This window comes from Bidens hawaiensis, unplaced genomic scaffold, assembly GCF_021521415.1.
Source record: "Bidens hawaiensis isolate Kalapana, Puna unplaced genomic scaffold, B.hawaiensis_p1.1 tig00034667_1, whole genome shotgun sequence".
In the NCBI taxonomy this organism is placed as follows: domain Eukaryota; kingdom Viridiplantae; phylum Streptophyta; class Magnoliopsida; order Asterales; family Asteraceae; genus Bidens; species Bidens hawaiensis.
The window spans coordinates 143694-164861 of record NW_027496014.1 but is presented as its reverse complement, the minus strand read 5'-3'; the positions used below and the strand labels follow the sequence as shown (position 1 = coordinate 164861).

At 36.6% G+C, this 21168-nt stretch overlaps 3 protein-coding genes and 1 pseudogene across 5 annotated transcripts in view; 1 reads left to right on the top strand and 3 right to left on the bottom strand.

Moving 5' to 3' along the window:
• Positions 1–142: 142 nt before the first annotated feature.
• Positions 143–1837, bottom strand: LOC143586470 (putative pentatricopeptide repeat-containing protein At5g47460 pseudogene; annotated as a pseudogene).
• A 2212-nt stretch (positions 1838–4049) lies between these two features.
• LOC143586467 (protein DMP2-like) lies at positions 4050–4580 on the bottom strand. Its single transcript, XM_077068004.1, has one exon. It carries the CDS (start codon positions 4578–4580, stop codon positions 4050–4052), a length of 531 nt encoding a protein of 176 aa, XP_076924119.1.
• Positions 4581–8139: 3559 nt separating this feature from the next.
• Positions 8140–12570, bottom strand: LOC143586466 (asparagine--tRNA ligase, chloroplastic/mitochondrial-like). The gene is made up of 15 exons (XM_077068003.1): positions 12178–12570; positions 10860–10928; positions 10565–10675; positions 10391–10495; positions 10153–10290; positions 9978–10058; positions 9821–9898; positions 9665–9733; positions 9487–9561; positions 9255–9338; positions 9071–9157; positions 8895–8990; positions 8735–8809; positions 8487–8613; positions 8140–8392 (listed from the first exon to the last, which is right to left on the bottom strand). Exons 1-15 carry the CDS (start codon positions 12568–12570, stop codon positions 8277–8279), a joined length of 1704 nt encoding a protein of 567 aa, XP_076924118.1. The 3' UTR covers positions 8140–8276.
• A 2432-nt stretch (positions 12571–15002) lies between these two features.
• The window catches only part of LOC143586464 (peroxisome biogenesis protein 19-2-like), a 106168-nt gene continuing 100002 nt past the window's right edge, over positions 15003–21168 (top strand). Inside the window, exons 1-5 of one of the 3 annotated variants that reach the window (XM_077068001.1) lie at positions 15003–15060; positions 15152–15200; positions 17451–17736; positions 18335–18651; positions 18742–18858. In XM_077068001.1, coding sequence (XP_076924116.1) covers positions 15021–15060; positions 15152–15200; positions 17451–17736; positions 18335–18651; positions 18742–18787 — 738 coding nt within the window. In that variant the 5' untranslated portion in view covers positions 15003–15020 and the 3' untranslated portion in view covers positions 18788–18858. Of the gene's footprint in view, positions 15061–15151; positions 15201–17447; positions 17737–18334; positions 18656–18741; positions 18859–21168 lie in introns of those variants that run through there. The other 2 variants (XM_077068000.1, XM_077068002.1) reach the window with 2 other exon arrangements.

Here is a 21168-nt window from a genome sequence, read left to right as displayed (position 1 = left end):
ATCTGGGCATCGGTTCGGGTCGGGAACCGAACCGGTTCTTGATTGAAACCGGTGCCATTTTACAACCCGGTGTGAAAAAACCGGTTTGGAACCGGTTCGGGTTTTCCATTTGAACCCGATTTGTGCACCTCTATATCAACTATTATCTTTCAATCCAGCTAAAACCGGCCTCTTTTGACACCTTTTTGTCTCTCATCGTCTTCCTCACGACACCCGCATCCTCCCACTTACCAAACCGCGCATAAATATTATACATCATAACATAAACAAAGTCACCATCACCTTCAAGATCAACCACCTTTCTAGCTGCAGTTTCAGCCACTTTTAAATCCCCACAATCGACACAAGCCGCTAGCAACGCCCTCCAGACACCCCCACACGACTCAATCCCGAGCCTGTTTATCATTCCTTCAGCTCTCCAAACCTCATCTTCATGGCCCATAAGCCTGATCATGCAAGAACAATGCTCGACCGTTGGATCTATGCCGTAATCGCGTATCATTGATTCAAAGTACTGGGCTGCAACTTCTAATGGCCTCTTGTTATGCCAACAAGCAGATAACACGTTTAAAAACGTGATCCCGTCTGGGTGTACATCCTTCATGTGTTTCATTAGCTCGAATAGTTCAATCACTTTACTTGAATTCTCATTATGAGCAAATCCCGATATCATTGCGTTCCAAGTTACTAAATTTTTATTATGCAACGATTCAAAAATGAACTCGGCTGCGTTTACCTGCCCGCATTTCGAATACATATCGATCAAAGCACTACCAACTACTACCGTTTCATCAAAACCGAGCTTCACCACACAACAATGGATTAAAGTTCCCGATCTATACGCTCCAACACGCGCCACACCACTTAATATGCTCGAAAACGTGAACTCGTCCATTCGTACGCCTTTTGAATGCATTTGACCAAATACCTTAAGAGCATTTCTTGGATCGTTGCGGTTCACATACCCGGTTAGAATCGAGTTCCAAGAAGATGAATTAGGGTTTGGCATAGTTGATAGAATCGCAATGGCTTGTTCCATGTCCCCAAACCGTGCAATGCCCGTGATGATCTCATTGTACGATATCGTATCCGGGTTAGGCATTTGATTCAAAAACCCGACTGCTTGCTCGCTTCTTTCGTTTCGAGTACACGCACCAATCACCGAGTTCCACGAAAACATGTCCTTAAACCACATTTCGTCGAAAATCTTGATCGCGTCTTCAACAACCTCACATTTTCCATACATATCAATTAAACAATTAGACACAAAAGTACTTGATTCCACACCAGATTTAACAATCTTGGAGTGAACACACTTGCCCAACTGTATAAAACTTAGCTGTCCACAAACAGCTAAAACCGCAGTATACGAGTACGAATCCGAACAAATTCCCGACTTTTCTAGCTCAAGAAACAAACTCAAACCCTGACGAAACTTCCCTGAACGAACATACCCCGAGATCAACGCGTTCCAAGCGACTAAACCCGGTTCAGGAATTTCATCAAACAGTTGGTGGGCATCATTTACCAAGTCCATTTTAACATAAAAATTTATCAATGCAGATGAAATGAACACATTGGTAGTTAACCCAGATTTTAAAATGTAACAATGAAGCTGTTGGCCATGGTTATAAAGACCCGAATTCGTGCATTCTCGGATCTTGTGACCCAGATCATATAAATATTCATTTGGTTTGTCATTGTTATTAGAACAAGAATTAAAAGGGTTTAATTGGGTGAATTTAGTGCTGGTTATGTATTGTTTTGGATAGAAAATGTGTTGTAGATGTTTATGGTTTGATAAATATGATTTTTTTGTTGTAGCAAAAACCTTCATAAGGCTTCTTACTCAGGATTTTTTTTTTTGACAAGAAAAAAAAAATAAAAAAAAAATAAAAAAAAAAATAAAAACTATTGCTTACTATTTAGATTTAAATTAATAAAATATCATGGCCCTAAAAAAATAAAAACAAGTGGAAAATGTATTAAAAAGTGATATAAAAGTGGTTATGCATGTAACATATTGGTTTTAATTTTTTGTAGATAAATTATTGAAGAAAAATTCTTAAAATGTTGCTTTTAGTAGAGAGAAAAACACCATTTATTCATTTTTATTTGAATACTCTGTCTATACAAATCTCGTCGGCGACCACACATTTATGATCGTAAAGACTGAGTTTTAAAAGTCAATGATAGCATGTCACCTGGATAAAAGGTGGTGTCCCAAACCATTTTGAATTCAATTTCGTAGTTCACGACATAATTTCATATTTTGAAGTTTGTAACTTTTTTTATAACATAATTATGTTTCGTTTTTCTTTTATAACTTTTAAAAAATAATGTTTTATAAATTTCGAACATGCTGTTGAAATATGCTTATTTTTATCTACGTGCCAACATAAATTTTATTCAAGACCGAGTCGGGTCAAGTTTTTATTGAACGTTTTGATATATATTTGACCCGACTCGGTTTTGAGTAAAATTTATATTGGCGCGTAAATAAAAATAAGCACGTCTCAACGGTATATTCAAAAATTTTTAAAGTCTTGTATTTTAAAAGTTATAAAAGAAAAATTAAATACGAGAAAAAATAATTATAATAAGTAATATTAAAAAAAACAAAAAATTCAAAACTTTGTTAAAATCGACGGGTTTAAAAAAGACGAATTCCAAAATTTATAAAAGTTGTCGGAGCCGACGGGTCTGGTTCAAAAGTTGTTTGAGCCGATAGATTTGAAACACGTGGTTGGTTTTGATTGGCTCTAACAAAACTCGTCGGCGATAACGGATTTTGTTTAAAATTTGTCTCTGTCGACAGGTTTTGGATGAACATATATGAAATATTCGAATGAAAGGGGTCATTTGCGGATCTCTCCACTAAATTGGAATATTTTGGAATTTTCCCAAATTATTGATATTAGAATTTCTATTTTATAAAATGAAAGTTCACAAAAGTAGTTATTTTATTTGCGTATGATGTACTTATATAGTTGACCATGTCACGCTCATGCATATTGGAATGGCTTATAAAATTGGCTTTTTTGGTTTTAAAAATAACCCACGAGCTGATGCATTTTAATATTACTTATTATTATGTCATATACGTGAGTTAAAGTGAATACACAACCATAATTGACCTTTTGGTTTTTAAAATAACGCACAAGTTATTATGTCATATACGTGAGTGAGGCATTTTGGTTTTAAAAAATGATATAAAAGTGGTTATACAGATAACGATTAAGTAATATAAAAATGCATCTTGTACGTTATTAACTTATATTTGAATTACGATTGACATATAACTAATATGACATAAGTAATCTTACAATGCATCTTGTATGTTATTTGAATTACGATTGAAAAACCATAACGCACTAATGGTCCGATACACATGCTTTATCGATGGACTTTCCATCAAGAGGCTATCTTTTTTTTAAAATGACAACTTTTTTTTTGTGTTTAAACCATCACACTCTAAATTTAGGGAGCCCGTTACCCTATTCTAACCCGACTTTGTTGTCTTAATCGTGTTCACAGCTGCTTTAGAGTTTGGCTTGGGTGTTTCCCTGGAAACCATAACGCTGATGTCACTTGACAGTTGTTGTGTCGCCACAAAAGCAGAACTCTTTGTCGACATATACTTTTTACAGTTTTTAAAAGTATTATATATTTATTATTATTATTTATGTTAGATGTATTTAGTGATTGTTTTCATTAGTGATGGATATTGGTTTTAATGATCATCTTATATTAAATATAGCCATATAGGATTATTGCAAGACGATATATACCATACCAGTTAATAAAAGAAGACATCACTAATTAACTAGGACTTGAATACAGCTTTAGTTATGATTCAGTTTTGTTTCATAACCGAACCGAACCCATATTCATCAAATACATCCCAAAAAAAAAATTCAAATTTAAAAATATATGTCATACTTCAAACCCAAACATGATAACATAGTATTAAACAACAATACAACATGTCTCCTTTAAGCATGAATTAAGCCCATACATAATATTATGCATATGCTTCACTTGGTCACTTAGCTCTGGCTGCTTGAAGATGATGATGGGTACCCAATTCCATGCCGAGTATTCGGAAACAACATAAACACCGAGCCCGAAACCGCCCCGATCACAGGCGGGATCACCATCATCAACATCTTCTCATTCGTCTCGAATCCCGGGTAAAAACACTGGACAGTATTATCATCCAACAATGCCACCACCGCAAACACCACCGCGGCAAAAGCCGCATGCACAAAGTCCCCAACTCTAAGCTTGTACGTGGAGACATCAACAGACGGAGACGGCCAGAACCCATGCGGGGTGGCCACCCCGTAATGGGTAGTGCCGTCTTCGTCTTCGTAGCTGTCTGTGAATGAGGATAATATGCATGAGAGGCCGCAGACGGTGATGAGGGCGGCGGAGAGGTATTTGTTGACGGTCGAGCAGTGGCCGTTGTTCGTTAGGACCGGGTTTAGGAACTGGAATGTGAAGACCGTCCCGGTTGGGAGGAGTTTTATTAGGTTTCCGACGCCGGATAGTGTCTTGTCTCTTATGGTCGTGGCCATTTGTGAATAATACATACAGCCTGATAAGGATATATAGGTTATCAAACTTATTCGGGGTGTGTATATGCATGCATATCCTACATATATATATAAGCATGTTTGTATGTGGGACACGCTTGGAATAGAAGTAGGATGATGTGGCAATGGGTTCCTTCTACTCATCAATTAACAAACGGCTCTTCTAAGATTTATACAAGTCTTACTAAAAATAATTAAAGGTATGCTTCTTCTTATGATTAAGATAAAAGGTGTTTTTCAACCTTACGAAGTTGAGCATATCTCTTAATGAATTACGTGTAATTATGGTCAAGGACTTTTTCACCAAATTTTTGGAATAAAAAAAATGAAATAAAATCATTGGTTAAGATTTTACTCATTTTAGTGGGTTTTGATTAAGTGTGTTTACTTAATATCAAAGTCAAATCCGGAAAAATATTCACACGAGTTAAAAAGATTTGAAACTAGTTCGATTTCGATGCCATTGGTGGAATGCGAACCGAAATGACTATACCTAATGTCGGGTTTCAGAATGCCATATACTTTATTTGGGTTTTTGGGTTTCAAAACTTAAAAAGCAGAAAACCGATCCGAATTACTATGGTTCAGGTTTGAGTTTTTTTACGTAGGGTTTGGAATTGTGGTCTAAAGTGGCATGCCTAATCATGAGTAAGTCTAGCTAGACGGTTAACACTAACTGGGCAGTCAGCAATAACGATATTATTATCGTAGTCAGCCGGCAGAGTTCTTACTAAGTTTACCGAGTTAACCGCCACACGTTTCAACAAAACTTTGTGATGGTTTTCCCCCATTTAAAATATATATAATTGTTTAGTTTGTTTCTGTATCCTGCATTGGACTTTTCCAAGTGGTTTAAAGTACTCCAACTTGAGGAAGTTGATAATGTAATATTCAGTATATTAGGATATAGCCTCTGATATACGGGTGATTAAAAAATACAACAAAAAACTTAAACTGAATAACATGTATAATAACATATCTTATGAATTCATAAGATATAAATAATTTTCTAAAATACATATATTAGTAATAATAAAATGTATTTGTATTAGAAAATAAAAATGAAAGGTTGTGAATCTTTACCAATTAAGAAAAAAAAAAGGTTACCATCAATTCATTTTAGTTGAGTTGGTAAGCCACAAACATTTTAAAAGGAAGGTAATGAATTTGATTCCCACCAACAACATTCCCGACGTGTTGCGTCGGGTTGATGTTATTTACAGTCGTGCTCATACAACTTATCAATCGTGCAGTGCGTTTGCGAGTTGAGGTAATTTGATCGGTGTCGTGTTACGAAACCAATAACCTGCCCCCCCCCCCCAAATTTAGTTAACGAAAAATACAACAAATTAACATAACAAAATACACGTTGCGGTTACGAACCGATGACACTTCGGTTGGCATCTGGTTACGACGCCAAAAATAACGCAAACTATCAAATACAACACTTTAACAGGTTTAAAATATAAAAAATGTGGCGAACAAATAAAACACGCTCGTGTTGTAGTTGCGACTGATACGAATTTTGTTGATTCTGGAATCGAGGGACAAAAAAAGTAATAAAAAAACCCGCGTGCTGCGTTTGCGAACCAACACGAATTTAGTCGTAATCAACGTCGTCAGCACTAAATCGTACACAGAAAACCATGTGTTGTAGTGGTGAACCGACATGAGTTCGGCTAGTATCAGGTTAGGTTACGACACCGAAATTAAAGCAATAAGTTAATTCGTCCGCACTCAAAATACAACATATTCAACATATTTACATAAAAAAGACAGTGGCGAAACCCAAAAAATATGTGCACGCTGTGGCCGTGATTTAATGCGGATTCGTCTAGAATCGATGAACAAAAAAAACTTGTGGGGAAAAAAACCTTAGGTTGCGATCGCGAGCTGACACGAATTCGGCCGGAATCATTTGACGTTATCAATAGTAAAAAAACGTATTTCGCGGTGTCGAACCGACGCGAGTTTAAAAACGAGAACAAATTAAAAGTAAATAAAAAAGCCGACCAACCACACAAGGCCACATGAACCAATCACGTGGTTGTGTCGCAAAGCTTCTTAATTGTTATATATAATAATACTATTTAGTAGTTTAATTTTAGAAATTATGTTGGGCAGTTTTACAATTATTTTTTATGCATTGAATTATGCAATTCTTATGAGAAAATATGTTTGCAGTTTTATTTATGAGTAAAGTGCGGTTTTCTTCTTTATGATCTGTTCAAATTTGTTATTTCAGTCCAAAAGTTTAATATATGTTATTTCCGTTTCTAAAGTATCATTTTTGTTGCAATTTTCGTCGATGTGGTTTGTTAAAATCTGCTATTTCAATCCGAAATATGTTAACAAGATTGACGAATTGAAACTCTAGGGATGAAAAAACAGATTTTAAACTTTTGGACTAAGATAGTAAATTTAAACATACAACGAAAACCGTATTTTTCTCTTTATTTATTTAATCATGTAATGGATTAACATTAGTTTACATATGAATACTCATTTGGACATTATTCAAACATGTAGAATGTACCACTATTTTACGTATCAAATTCATTAAAATTGGTTTTGAGAAAAATGTCTAATGTTTCTCTTTAAGGGGATGACATGAATTATCAAAGGATAAGGATAATGATTACTATTTTTGGTTATTCAAATGTAATAGAATGAGCACGACAAGCAATTACATATTTTTGTTAAATTTCGAATTTAAATCGATAATGAAGTCCAACAATATTAAACACAAAATGAAATATTTGCCAGTTATCAATATGTTGGAATGTCCATTTACGTACGCGCGTGTATTTATCCCTAGTAGTGATGATCTTGAACTTAAAAACCAAGTTTAATATGGTCTTTGACATGGGGGTAAACAAGCCGAGCCAAGCCCGAGCAGGCGAGCATGATTAGGCTAGAGCTCTTTCTTTAAAGTTCAAGCTAGGCTTGTAAGTTATTTTTTCAAGCTCGGGCTTGACTCATTTATTTATTTATTAATTAATTTATGTACATTTCTTTTACTTCGAGAAAAATCTTAAATGAGCTTAAGCTCGGCTCGAACTTGTTTAGTACCTTCAACAAGCCAAAGCCCTGCTCGAGCTCGGCTGTGAAGTGTTAACTTAATACATAGAAGTCCAAAAAAGGTCAAACTTAAAAATATACAAGGCTCGTTAAGGTTGACAAGCCTAAACGCTTCCCATACAAAGCTAGAGCTCGGGCTCGATAACTAAATAAGCTTTTTTTTAGGCCCGGGGCCAGCTCAAGCTTGGCTCATTTCAAGTTATTTTTATCGATCCGAGCTCAGTAGCTCGCGAGCAACTCGACACGTTTGCATCCGTAATTTCTGGTTTCTAATGTTCTGTATGCATATCCACTTGTATAGTAATAGTAATAGTAATAGGTTTTGCTTTAAAGTGTACCGTTTACTGTTTTGTTACCAATGAGACAATGGCTGAATGGCATATGCCACTCTTCAAGGTGTTCATAATAAGTCAAAAGATGTAACAAATATAACTGTAATCATGCATCTATACAACTAAATTTGTAATGAATAATCAAAAATAAGTTATAATAAACAATTGAATAAGTTTATGATAAAAAAAATCTTCCCTTTTATGTCTAAATTTGCATATGAAGAAGTTACAATGAAAAAAATGTGTTTCCCGGATAAAACTGAACCTAAAATTCAGCTGAACCGGGTGCCCGAGGGAATGGAATCGTGTCCCGAATGTTATCAATTCCAGTTGTAAATTGCACAAGCCTTTCAAAACCTAATCCAAATCCCGCGTGTGGAACTACATAGGACAAAACAATTAGTACAACAATGCTGAGTTTATGTTTTATTCACTTATAAAACTTGAAAAAAAAGATGTTATTTTTAATGCTGACCTGTACCATAACGCCGAAGATCCAGATACCACCAAAAGCTCTCTTTATTGAGGTTCAGTTCATCTAAGCGGGCTTCCAGATAATCCAGACGTTCTTCCCTTTGACTTCCACCAATAAGCTCACCAACCTAACACACAACAAATAAATAAATATATATACATATCACAAATTCGCAAAGAAGTTTATATTTATTGCATGGATAATATTATTAGGTGCATGGCATGAAATGAATGCAAATAATATTTTACCCGCGGGACCAGCATATCCATGGCTGCAACGGTTTTCCCATCATCATTTAGTCGCATGTAGAACGCCTTAATATCCTGAATGTTTTAAAGAAAAACTACAGATGATTAAACTTTAAAGTACTAATAGTATTAATTTACATACAGTAGAAGAAGATCATGCCTTAGGGTAGTCTGTTATAATAACAGGACATCCGTTAAAAGCCTCCTCGGTTATATATCGTTCATGCTCACTTTGCAAATCACATCCCCATTTCACCTATAGCATAACAGGTTTGACTCTCAAAAGTCAAAGAATTTGGCAACTTTAAGATGTACATAAAAAGTTACAATAAGTACCGGAAATTCAAATTTCTTCTTTGATTTTAGAAGCAGTTCAACTGCATCTGTGTAAGTCATTCGCACAAAGCTTTTCTCGACAACATCCTGTTGAGTAAAATCACAGGTTATACATATATAACAACTGAAAACAATAGATTATAATTTAAAGATGAATGATAATAAGTTGCACAGAAAACCTTACACTCAAACGGTCAATGATTCCTTTCTCAATCCAATTATTGAAGAAATCCATATCTTCCTTGCAATTTTCAAGAACATGTTTCACCTAAATTGTGGAAAACTACATATTAAGTTCATATCAAAGCTTATAAAGTGGAATTTCTATATTACACCTTTAGACAGTAAAACTTTTTTCAAGGCAGAGGAGTTATAAGGTAATTTACTAGCTATCAAGGGTCGATGAAGTAACATACGACATACTGTAGATAGGCAGTGGCACATGCCATATCATCATTCAAGTCCGCAAATGCAAGCTCGGGCTCAATCATCTTCAAAATATAAATAGAAAATTAAAAACCAAAAAACGCATTCTTTAATTCAGTAATGTAAAATACAAAACTCAAATGGCTTTAGAGAAAACAGAAAGAATACCCAAAATTCGGCTAAATGTCTAGAAGTGTTGGAATTTTCTGCTCGGAACGTAGGACCAAATGTATACACCTGAAAGTAAATGTTTTCATAAGTAATAAAATAACCGCATTCATTAATCGGATCAAAAACTTTATTAATATATGAAAAAAGATGTACATCAGTAAGAGCAGTTGCATATGTTTCGCCATTGAGTTGACCAGAAACTGTCAAGAATGCTGGTTTTTCAAAAAAGTCCTGTCAAATCAGGAGGCAACTCATGAATTAAATTAAATCCAAAAATACATTTAAAAATTAAGAAAAAAGCAAGCCTCACTTGTGACCAATCAATCAAGCCATTTTCTGTTCTTGGAATGGCATCGGCCTGAGAATCAATAACTTCTTTGGAAGTAGGTATCTGTTACCACATCAATTAAGATCAAAATGTAAAATAAAATTGAACTCACTAAAAAAATAGCATTACAAAAACGAAAAATACATAAGGTACATACCAATGTGGTTACACAAAATTGCTCACCAGCACCTTCACAATCTGAAGCAGTAATAATAGGACTTGCGACCCATACAAACCCGTTTTCTTGAAAGAATTTGTGTGTAGCATAGGCTAAAGCATTTCTAACCCTTGCTACCTAAAGTTAAAATAAATATTAAACAAGTTTAATCAGCATAATAAAAAAAACACAACTAATATTCGACTAAACCAATTACCATTACATGATAAAATCATACCGCACTGAATGTGTTTGTTCTAGGACGCAGATGTGCCTTGCTTCTTAAAAATTCTCGGGTGACTTTTTTCTTCTGAATGGGAAATGATGGATCACTTTTACCAACCTACAAGTGTATAATAAACAGATTATAAATTGAAAAAAACAACATAAAAAGTAATTTTCAAGTTTATACCGTAACAAGTTTGCTAATTTTCAACTCTATTTTTTGCTTCTTTCCTTGACTAGGTACCACAACTCCTTCTACACAGACTGACGCACCCGTTGTTATTAAACCATTGTCAACCTATCAATAACTCAGAACATAACGAACATTATTTATATGATAAATAGGCAAATAAAGAAAAAGGTGATAAATGAAAAATGTGAAATTTTGTAAAGCAATTGAAAAATGAAAAATGTGAAATTTTGCAAATCAAGTGAAAAATGCTTTTTTTTAACAATATATCAATATGATTTCGATATGCTACCTGATCATAACCTTCAGCATCTGAATCAATCACACATTGCATGTTTGAAACGCATGAACCATCATTCACCTGCATTGAATGCATCACTAACTAACTATCCACCAAAACATATAGATGTAATTAGTTTATTAGTTTTATATGGTTATTAAGTCGTTTGAGCAACAGGTACCAACTTCTTTGATCTTTAATCAAATGTATCACATACAGAATACTACAAGTCTTATAACTCGCAGCAAATCATAACAAGTTTGCATAAAGTATAACGTTTACATCAAGACAGAAGGCAAATGGACAACAAGCTACGCCGCAAAAGCAATAGGTTTGAGATTATAATGTATTTTAGCGTTTTCTTTATAACAGAGGGCCTAACAATACTAAAATGAACACATATAATATCAACTATTTCTTAAAATAGAGGTGTGCAAAATCGGTTCGGTTCGTTTATGGGTGCTTAAGCATAACCTAACCGATGGTTGGCTAACCATAGGCCAGTTAACCGTCAGTTATAAGTTGGTTTTGGTTAGGTTCGGTTAATTGTCCAACGTATGTTTTGTGTTATATTTTTTTTTTCCTTTGTTCTAGTCGAAATTGGTTGGTTATGGTGTTCCAAACTCAATTATGAAGCTTCTAAGGTGAAATATGTCGATTCCAAACATAGTTATGGTGTTCGAAGCTACACTATAGACCGTTGCAACATAAATTTAAATGTTCGAAGCTGAAAATAAAGAGATGATATTTGGAAAAACATAAACATACAAAATTCTGTTTGGTTTCAGTTGAAGTCAATTAACGGAGAGGCGCATTAACCGTAACCGTAACCATAACCGAAAGGTCGGTTAATCAAATTCGCTTAACCATACCCGTTGGTTTTGCTCAGTCATCCTTAATTCCAGTTAACTTTTCAGTTTCCGGCAATGGCTTGGATTTTGCTCACCCCTACGGCCCTACCTTAAAACTAAATAAACTCAAAATGCAAAATTTATCCAAACCCTCAGTGAATGAATAAATCACGCGATATAGGCATACAAATACATGAAATAGAGGCATATCTACATGAAATGAAGGTAGAAATACACGAAACAGAGGTATAGATACTTGAAATGATGGAATAAAACATGAAATGGAGGTATAAAGGCTTGAAATATATGAAAATATGAATGGTTCGGTAGGGTACAGAATAAGTCCAATGCCTATTTTTGGTTAATTGCGGTTCGGTTTCATTGGTTTTCAGTTATTGATCACCTCTAGACCTAACAATAGTATAATGAACACATAAAACCAAAGATAATTCATCATCAATTACTTATAACTTACTTACCTCAATGAAAGTAACACTGCTTTGAACCCGAAGCGTTCGAACCCAACCCCTAACCGTTAACGTTTGGCCTAACTTATCCAAACCCTCACTCTCCCCTCCTTTAATATCACCAATCCTCAACCGCTTACGGAACTCACCAACAGATTCTGTTTTCAGCTTCTCAACAACCTCTCCAGACGTTACAGAGGCCGTTACGACTGAGGAGAAGCATCGGCGGTTGAAGTGGTTGGGGAGTTTAAGCGGGTGATGGGGAGTGGTGATGAATTGGAATATGCTTTTGTTAGTCTTTGGTTGGTGGTGGTGGAGGTTGTACAAGGATAGGAAGCGGACGGTGGAGGAGAAAGGTTTCAGGCGGAGTGAGGCGGTCGCCGGTGACAACGCCGCCGTAGCCATCGGTTGTCTATCTCACTGCTGCTTGTGGCTTGGTTTAACACATAAAAGATTTGGGCACGTATTTTGCTTTTCTTTCAAAAATAAAAAAATTTAGAATTTGGCCTGGTCATTTCCCATGAAACCATATTGCCGATTATCATTTGATAGTCGTTATGCCGTCATAGGAGTAGAAATATCTGGCATAACACACGGTGGAACAAAACCCTGGCTGGGCTCGAGATTCGAAGTGACAACCTCACAGAGATTAACTCAAATTTTTCATTGCCAATCTCCATCCAAATGACACAAGTGTATATCGAACATACTTACACATTGACCGTGATAATCTTTAACTGACAAAAGCAATATATGTAGTATAATCGTCATAGAAGTTCATACCTCTTTCTTTAGTCCATAACATTTATTCTATGTCTCTAATACTCTTATCACCAATCCCTAACTTTAATTTGCTTATCTCATGCCACTTCTCATCCCCTTCATCATAAAAAGTGTTGCAAAAGTCAAACTAGGCAGTCGATTAATCGACACCTCAATTTTGGTTAGTTGAAGGATCTAGGCACTAGTCGATCAAAATCAGTCCCCGTTCAAATGAAATCGGTTCAAATCAACCTAGGCAGACGATTAATTGGGTTAACGGGAAATTGGTACAAATCAATATAAAAATCTATGCTACTTCAAACCTTCATTCCTTATACCTTCTAATCTCTAGTGTCCTCTAGTCACATGAAACCCGTTTGGTCGTACTCCATGTACACCAAATGACATGGATACGATGCACAGCATCTGCGTCATTGTCTTATCATTATGGACGAACAATCTTAAACACATGAACTTGATTGTTTTCAAGATAACTTAGACCGCATATATCAAATTGACGTCACATTTCATTACTATGAGCACGATCTAATTACTTGATCATGAGGACTCTTCACTTAAAATTAGGGATTGTTTGGTAGCCCATTAGGGTTTGTTTGGGATTCCTTATTTATGTTGAAAAGGCCTTTTTGTGATAAGTGGAAAGGACTTACGATTTTCTAATAAGGAGTTTTCAAAAAAGTGTTCGGATATACATAAGTCAATAAGTTATTTTTTTTAAAATGTTTGGTTTCACTTATTGATGTAAAATGACAAAACACCCCAACTTTATTCTAAACCTATTGAGGACATGGGTGGAATGGAAGGGCGGAATTGGTATTCTAAACCTATAAGCAGATAAGTTACCATATACCAACTTATTGAAAACCTATTTTTTAACCTTATCAATAAGAAGAAAGTTAAAAGGACTTATTGTTTCCCAAACACTATATAAACATAAAAACAACTTATTCATCATTCATAAGTCACAAAAAAAGAAATACAAGGAATCCTAAACACCCCCTTAATGTTTCCAAGACCCTTTGTTTAACCTGAATAAGATAATATCTAATTATTATGTCAAAATATCCCATCTGCTGCTGACGTCAGCAATTTCCCCAAATAAGGGGGTGTTTGGTACAGAGAATGGAAAATGAGAGAAAATAGAAATGGAAATGGAATTGTAGAGAAAGAGAATTGGTATGGAGAATGAGAATCATTTCTCTTGTTTGGTACACGAGAAAATAAACAGAGAACTCTACCATACCCAACCCCACCTCCACCCAACCTGACACCACCCACCACCGCAGCCCCACCACCACCAGCACCACCACCACAGCCCCACCACCACCACCAGCCCCACCACCACAGCCCCACACCACCAGCACCACCACCACAGCCCTTTCTTCAACCACAGCCCACCACCACCGGCTGCCGCCACCAAATCCCCTTCTTCAACCACAGTACACAAGAAATTAAAAAGATTCAAATTTTTGGAACATAAGATATAGAAAAAGGAGGCTCAGATCTGTCATCACTGTCTCTTTGGAGATTTTGTGGTGGTGGTTGTGGTGGCGATGATGATGATGATAATCAGAAGCCACCTGCGACCACCGCCGATTTCCACCACCACTGTCACCCACCTGCGACCACAATCACCCGACCATCTGAAAACCCTAACCTACCACGAACCACCACTTGAAACCCTAATCTCCGTTCACCCGTACCACCTGCAACCTACAACCGGTTACCATATCTGTTTTCACCACTGCGAACGACGGAGACGGGGTGGCGGTTGCAGACTTAGAGACGAGGTGGCGGCCGGAGACGAGGTGGTGGCCGAAGACGGGGTGGTGGCCGGAGACGAGGTGGTGACATGCTATGAGAAGACTGCTGAGAAATGGATTTCTCTTTGTTTTAAAGAGAAATGGAATTCTCTAGTTTTAGAGAAATAGAAAGAGAAATAGAAATGAAAAGTGGAAAACAAACAAAAGAAATATTTCTAATTCCATTTCTCCCCAATCAAATCCCTCTACCGAACACCCCCAAAATGTTTTGCCACTTTACCCCCAAATTCTTGCAAAGCAGAATTCACCATGGCCGACCACTCAGACGATTTAGACCAACTTCTAGACAGTAAGCTTCTTCATTCGGTAACTTTAATTTAATTTGTTCATTTATTTTCTACTGATTCATTGATTAACTGTGTGCTTAATCTCATCAATAGGTGCTTTGGACGATTTCCAAACCCTAAATCTTGCCTCTTCTTCTCAAAGGTTTCTACTTGTTCTTTTTGCTTAATTCTGTTGGTGCTATAAACATACAATTTTATTTTAGATATTTGATAAGACTGATTTAACATGTCAATTATTATTATAAATGGATATTTTTTACAAACAAGCTATCATTTTTGCTTAAGTTTTAATACACAGAGCATTGATTTTGCACAAATTGTGGAGTCATGTGTGTTTGTAAGAACAAACATGAACAGTCTATAATTATGGTTCTAAAGGTGGATTATTCTACTTTTAAGTTACGCTCAATACGCCGCAATGTATAATTAACTTTGACTTTCACCGTTAGCCAAAATACACATGTTAAAACCAGCCAATCATGAGATGATAAATAGGAAGTGGCAGCTAAGACGGCTAGAATGTAGCTGGCTCAAAAAACCTTAAAAGTTCAATGGGGCACACAAGAAAACGAATTAAAAGGATACGTGCAAAGCGGGGGCTAAATTTAGCTGGCGGATATAAAAGCACGAGCTAAATCCTTGCTTCCACCTAAATTTGTTTCAGTCTGAATGGCTATTGCGTGCCCCCCTTTGTACTGCGCCATGAGTTTTTGTGTCGGCTGAGTTTTAGCTGTCTTAGTGTGTATATTCTGTTTGTCATCTCTTGATTGGCCCATTTTGAATATGTCTATTGTGGTGAAGGCTGAAAGCCAAAGTCTATTTTGCTTAGCTGCTTTGTCAAAAAGTTAATCGTGGTGATTATATATTTAAAAAGCGTGAGGCACACCAAGGTGATAGGGTCTAAAACTGAGGCCCCCCTGTTTTTTTTATTAATTATCATAGGCTTCTGGCGCTAGTTACTCACAATTTAGAGATAAGTAAGCACTATATAAGAATTAATAAATAACTGAAGAAACACTAATTGACCCCGGGCAGATTACGGATAATCTGGGGGTTAAATAGATGTTTCCCACGAGGATTAGTTCCGGCAAAGATGGTTGTTCTGATGACCTGCAAAACAGACACCGTGAGCTCGTCACTGAGAAGGGGGGGGTACCTCCTTGTGACCACCCTCCGGCGTGAGAATCAGACTAGATTGCTCTTGAATATAAGTGTATATTAAGAGGTTGCTAGAAAAGATAAGATGTGATAAAGTAATGTAATGTAATGTCATGTGTCCATACCATTTCAAGGTGTTGGAGTATTTATAGCCGAAGGTAGGTTTCCAAGCAGGTACAGCCGGCTGAATAGTATTCCTGTTCTGCCAACTGTGGGCTACGCACGTGCCATGCTGGTGGTTGGTGGGTAGGCAGCGGCTGATAGTGACCAGGCCGGCTGTGCACTATTCCTGTTCCACCAACTGCAGGCTATGCACGTCCTCCGACAGGTTGGTGAGTAGGCAGCGGCTGATAGTGACATACAGTACAAGAGCGTGCTGCTCGTCATACTGTTGTCAGTGAGCTGTCGTATCTTTGGTCAGATCTTTTGTCCATACCTCGTCAGGTACAGTACAAAAGATCCTCCAGTATCGTACGGACTGGCTCATTTGTGCGGGAGTGTTCCCGGCTTTGTGCGGGAGTGTCCCCGGCTTGCTCACTCCTTCAGGTGACATTACTGAATTATTTAAGAGTTAAGTACCTTGTGCGTGTAGCCTTGCTGCGCGGGTAGCCTTCCCTGATGGCTAGTATCCGTTGCTGCGGGAACAGGCGGAGTACGTCGACCATTGGGAGGCTTTTCCTGCGGGAACAGCTTGCGTACTGCGCTTAAGGACGTCACGTCTCTGAGCATGGTGGGTCCTGCGGATCCAGTTGGTTTCTGCGCAGACGTCTCTTCAAGGTGAGTTGCGAGTTTAGCCTTTGCGCAGACGTCCCTGTTGAAGGTGAGTCTTGCGGGTTCAACTGCGCAGACGTCCCTCTTTGAGGTGAGTCTTGCGGGTCCAACTGGGCTCTGCTGGGACCTACCTCTTCAATAACCTATATGCATAACATTCTGTTTCACAAAACCTTCTCCCGTAGAAAGGCGCGCATCAAGACCGCACCTTATGTTGATTTTTGTGCGCATTTTGCACACCCCGTGTTCTTTTGAAGATGGAAGCGCAAGTCTATGCGCGTCTCAGATGTGCTTTGTAAACCCAAATTTAGGTGTACATGTATGTTGCGTTTAAAGAAACAAAACTGTGATTCTCGTGTATATGAGATTTTTGAAGCATTTTGTTTTTGTGTGAGCTATAAATAATTAAGGGTTTGTTTTCTTTCTGTCTTTCATTTTGTCTTTCATTTAATAATTGAAGTAGAGATGGTGGAGGGAACAAAGAAGAGGCGTCTTCATTACCTAGTGAGGTTCAAGGATTAGGGTTGGGCCTGCCTGATTTAAGAAGCAAGAACAAAGGAAAGAAGAAGGTGGCACCAAAGGAGTCGAATGCTTCAGAGACTCTTAATAAGTTGAGAGAGCAAACTCGGGAGACTGTTAAGGGGTTGGAGTCTATAGCAGGATTGAAGCCAGGTGGCGTTGATGGATTGGGTGATGACAAAATGATGGAGGATTTGGTTAAGCACTTCGAGGAACTTGCAAAATCTCAGGTACTTTTAATAATGTTGAGGTGGCAATTTTTTACTCAGTTACTTTTGAATGGGTTGATTTGTTTGTGTATTATCTGTAACTCATCAAATGGGTAAAGATTAAAAATTGATTAAAAGAAACAAGGCAACTGCTAGGGTACGTTTCGAGATAAAATTAGACGACTTAAATAATACCACAAAATGTGTCATCTCTAACAGGTAGGTTAAACATGTTGGAAGTTGACTAAAGTGTTTTCTTAAAGTATAAAACCTTGATTGTTACCAAATAATATAATTTTTGAATGTTTGTCACGGAATATTGTTATGAAATAAGTTGTTTCTTGATATTTGTGATGTTCGAAATTGTTTGCGCTAACTTTGTTATTAGTTGCATATCTAATTTGCCTCTTTATACGAAAAAAGAAAGAGCGTCTTATGGATGAAAATTATTTGATCATCTAGGAATTGTTAAAATAGACCTTTTGGGGTCAAAAGACAAAAATACCCTCATCTGCAGTTCTTTCTGTGACAACATATGATCATAAAGCATGATTTATGTTATTTCTTAGTTAAGGACAAAAACTGTAATTTGCTAAACATGATTTTGTCACTTTGGTAGGACATGGAGTCTATAGTAGAGACAATGATGCAGCAACTTTTGTCAAAAGAAGTTCTTCATGAGCCCATGAAAGAAATTGGAGAAAGGTACCCGAAATGGTTAGAAGATAATAAATCCAAACTGAGCCAAGAGGAATACAACCGTTATTTTCATCAACACGAGCTTATTAAGGATTTAAATGTGGTGTATGAGACCGAGCCGGGCAATTTCAACAAGATCATTGAGCTCATGCAGAAAATGCAAGAATGCGGTCAACCGCCGAATGATATTGTCAAAGAGCTCGCCCCTGACTTTGACATATCTGCTCTTGGTCAACTGTGAGTAGCTTCTTTTTCATTTCTTGTTTACTATTTGATTTGTTAATTTTTTATTTAATGTGATCTGACTTGCGGTTTCTTGGCTTGCAGATCGCCTGAAATGACTGGTTCTCAAGAGAACTGTTGTATAATGTGAGATAAGGGTGTTGGTGCTGTCGTTTGTTACATTTGATGTATTGTTTTTTATTAGATAATCAAGAAAATAAAGTTTTAAATTTGAAATTTTGACTTTTTATTTCAATTGCCTTTCGATCATGTTTTTGTATGTTTCTTTTGAGGCTGAGGACAATCGATGATTTTAGGCTAGATGAATGGTGCATATCCACTCTTTTTATGATTATCAGTACCACATTGTGAGAGGCATGCTTTGACCTTTTAAGTCAAAACTGTTTCCCAAATTTAAAGTGGTGTTGATTGTTATTAGTCTAATCACAATTGTGCCAATGCGGTGCTGCTTGTCATAAACAATCAACCTTCGAGCATCCACAACTACCCTTGATTTGGTATACGGTTTCCATACTTGGCATTTTGTTTGCGGCTGTGGCCTTGTTTGTCTGATACGATGTCTATTTGTGTGAAATGGGAAGGTTGTTGCTGGTGTGTTTTTATGGCCGGGCGATCTGAGTGTGAAATGAGAAGTGCCTGGAGAAAAGTGCAGTTTTTCAAGCACCATACAACGAAAAATAAGTTTGAAAAATTAAAGGCTCGTGGTTAGGCGGAAAATCTTTTACCATAATACTTTTGGTAAGATAAAAAAAAATTATGTTTGATAAAAAATCTTAAATCTATAACTTGCTATTGTAAATTTGAAAGTGTGCTATGAGATTGAGCTTGTGCTTCTAGTTTAAATTTTAATAATCGAAACTACGAAAGCTTTTGCTTATTAAGGCATTTGTTATACTTGTTAGCCTGTAGGGTGGTTAGGAGCAAACTTGGTGATGTGATTTGATGAATGACTACATTTACTAACGATATGTTATACCTAGTGAGTGATGAATGACTACATTTACTAACTATGTGTGCTATACCTAGTGAGTGGTGAATGACTTTTTTCTTTTTTTAATATCGAATATGAAATATAAAAAAGTTAGCTAGGTGTCTTCATGCAATTGGTTTGCTCAGTTTACCAAATCTCCTCACTTTCGTGAACATACTCACAAATTGCTCACTCATTGTTCACCACTCACACTCCAAAGAGTCCGGGTGAGCATGAGTCCTACGTGAAAAGCTCCCCTCATATGTTCATGGTGTATAACTCACACTAAAAACATTTGGCACGTGAACAATTTTAACATACTTTACAGATAGTCAGTTGTTAACTATGGTTTTAAAAAATGACAAACAAGCCTGACTAGGTTTGAGGAGTTTGGTTTTATTGAACCATTATAGTCCAGAGCGCAACATTCTCATACCTCCACTGTGTTTTCGGTGGAGTAAATGACAATGAGGACATCCAGATCACCATTGAAGGGCAAGTAGTCCCATAAGTAACAAAGTTCAAGTATCTAGGATTGTTTGTCCAGAGCGATGGGGAGTTAGACAATGATGTGGCCCATCGAGTTCAGGTAGGATGGTGTAGATGGAGAGCAGCCACAGGTGTATTGTGCGACAGGAGATTCCCAACTAAACTAAAGGGAAAGTTTTATAGGGTTGCATTTAGACCTGCAATGTTATATGGAACAGATTGTTGGGCCATCAAGAAGGCACACGAGCGGAAAATAGAGGTAGCAGAGATGAGAATGCTGCGCTGGATGTGTGGGCACACAAGGCTAAACCGAATAAGAAACAGTGTGTTTCGGGAGAGATTAGGGGTAGCTAACATATCAGACAAAATAAGAGAGTGGAGACTAAGATGGTTTGGACATGTGAAGAGAAGGCAGACAACGAATCCTGTTAGATCCGTAGAAAACATTAATATAGAGGGGAGGAGGGGTAGAGGCCGACCAAAATTGACTTGGGATGAGAGGATTGGACATGATTTGCTAGAACTAAACCTCTTTGAGGATAGGAATTCTTAGAGACGTAGAATTAAGGTAGTGTTTGTTATGAAGTAATGAAAGGTGGAATGTAATAAGCCATTCCAAAGGAATGAAAAAAAGCATGTTTGGTTACCATGCAGGAATTGAATGGATCATTCCAAATAGAATGAAACTCCTTCCATTTTTATGATTTTCATTCCTTTAGGTATGGTTTTTTTTTCCATTCCTCCAAGGAATGAAAAAGTCAAAAAGTCAGCAATCATTATTACTATTATAAAATTATAATTATTATTATATTATTATTATTTTCTAATTATAGTTATTATATTATCATTATATAATTATCATTATCGTTTTGTATATTATAATATAACTATTATTATATTAGAACTATTACTATGTTATCAATATATTTTATTTTTAAATTGGATCAGTTAACATTTCACAACGCATATACAGTTTAACGATCTTGTTGCAGCACGAGGTCCAAAAAATACTTATTATGAATATTCAATTATTATTAGTAGTATTTTTTTTA

Bases quoted from the DNA above. Each gene is read 5' to 3' on its own strand.
- LOC143586467 (XM_077068004.1), bottom strand. From the start codon at position 4,580: ATGGCCACGACCATAAGAGACAAGACACTATCCGGCGTCGGAAACCTA.
- LOC143586466 (XM_077068003.1), bottom strand. From the start codon at position 12,570: ATGGCTACGGCGGCGTTGTCACCGGCGACCGCCTCACTCCGCCTGAAA. The intron at 10,291-10,390 runs GTATGATTTTAT...TTTTAACTTTAG, and splicing joins GAACAAACACATTCAGTGCG to GTAGCAAGGGTTAGAAATGC. The intron at 9,158-9,254 runs GTAAGGTTTTCT...TTTACTCAACAG, and splicing joins GAATCATTGACCGTTTGAGT to GATGTTGTCGAGAAAAGCTT.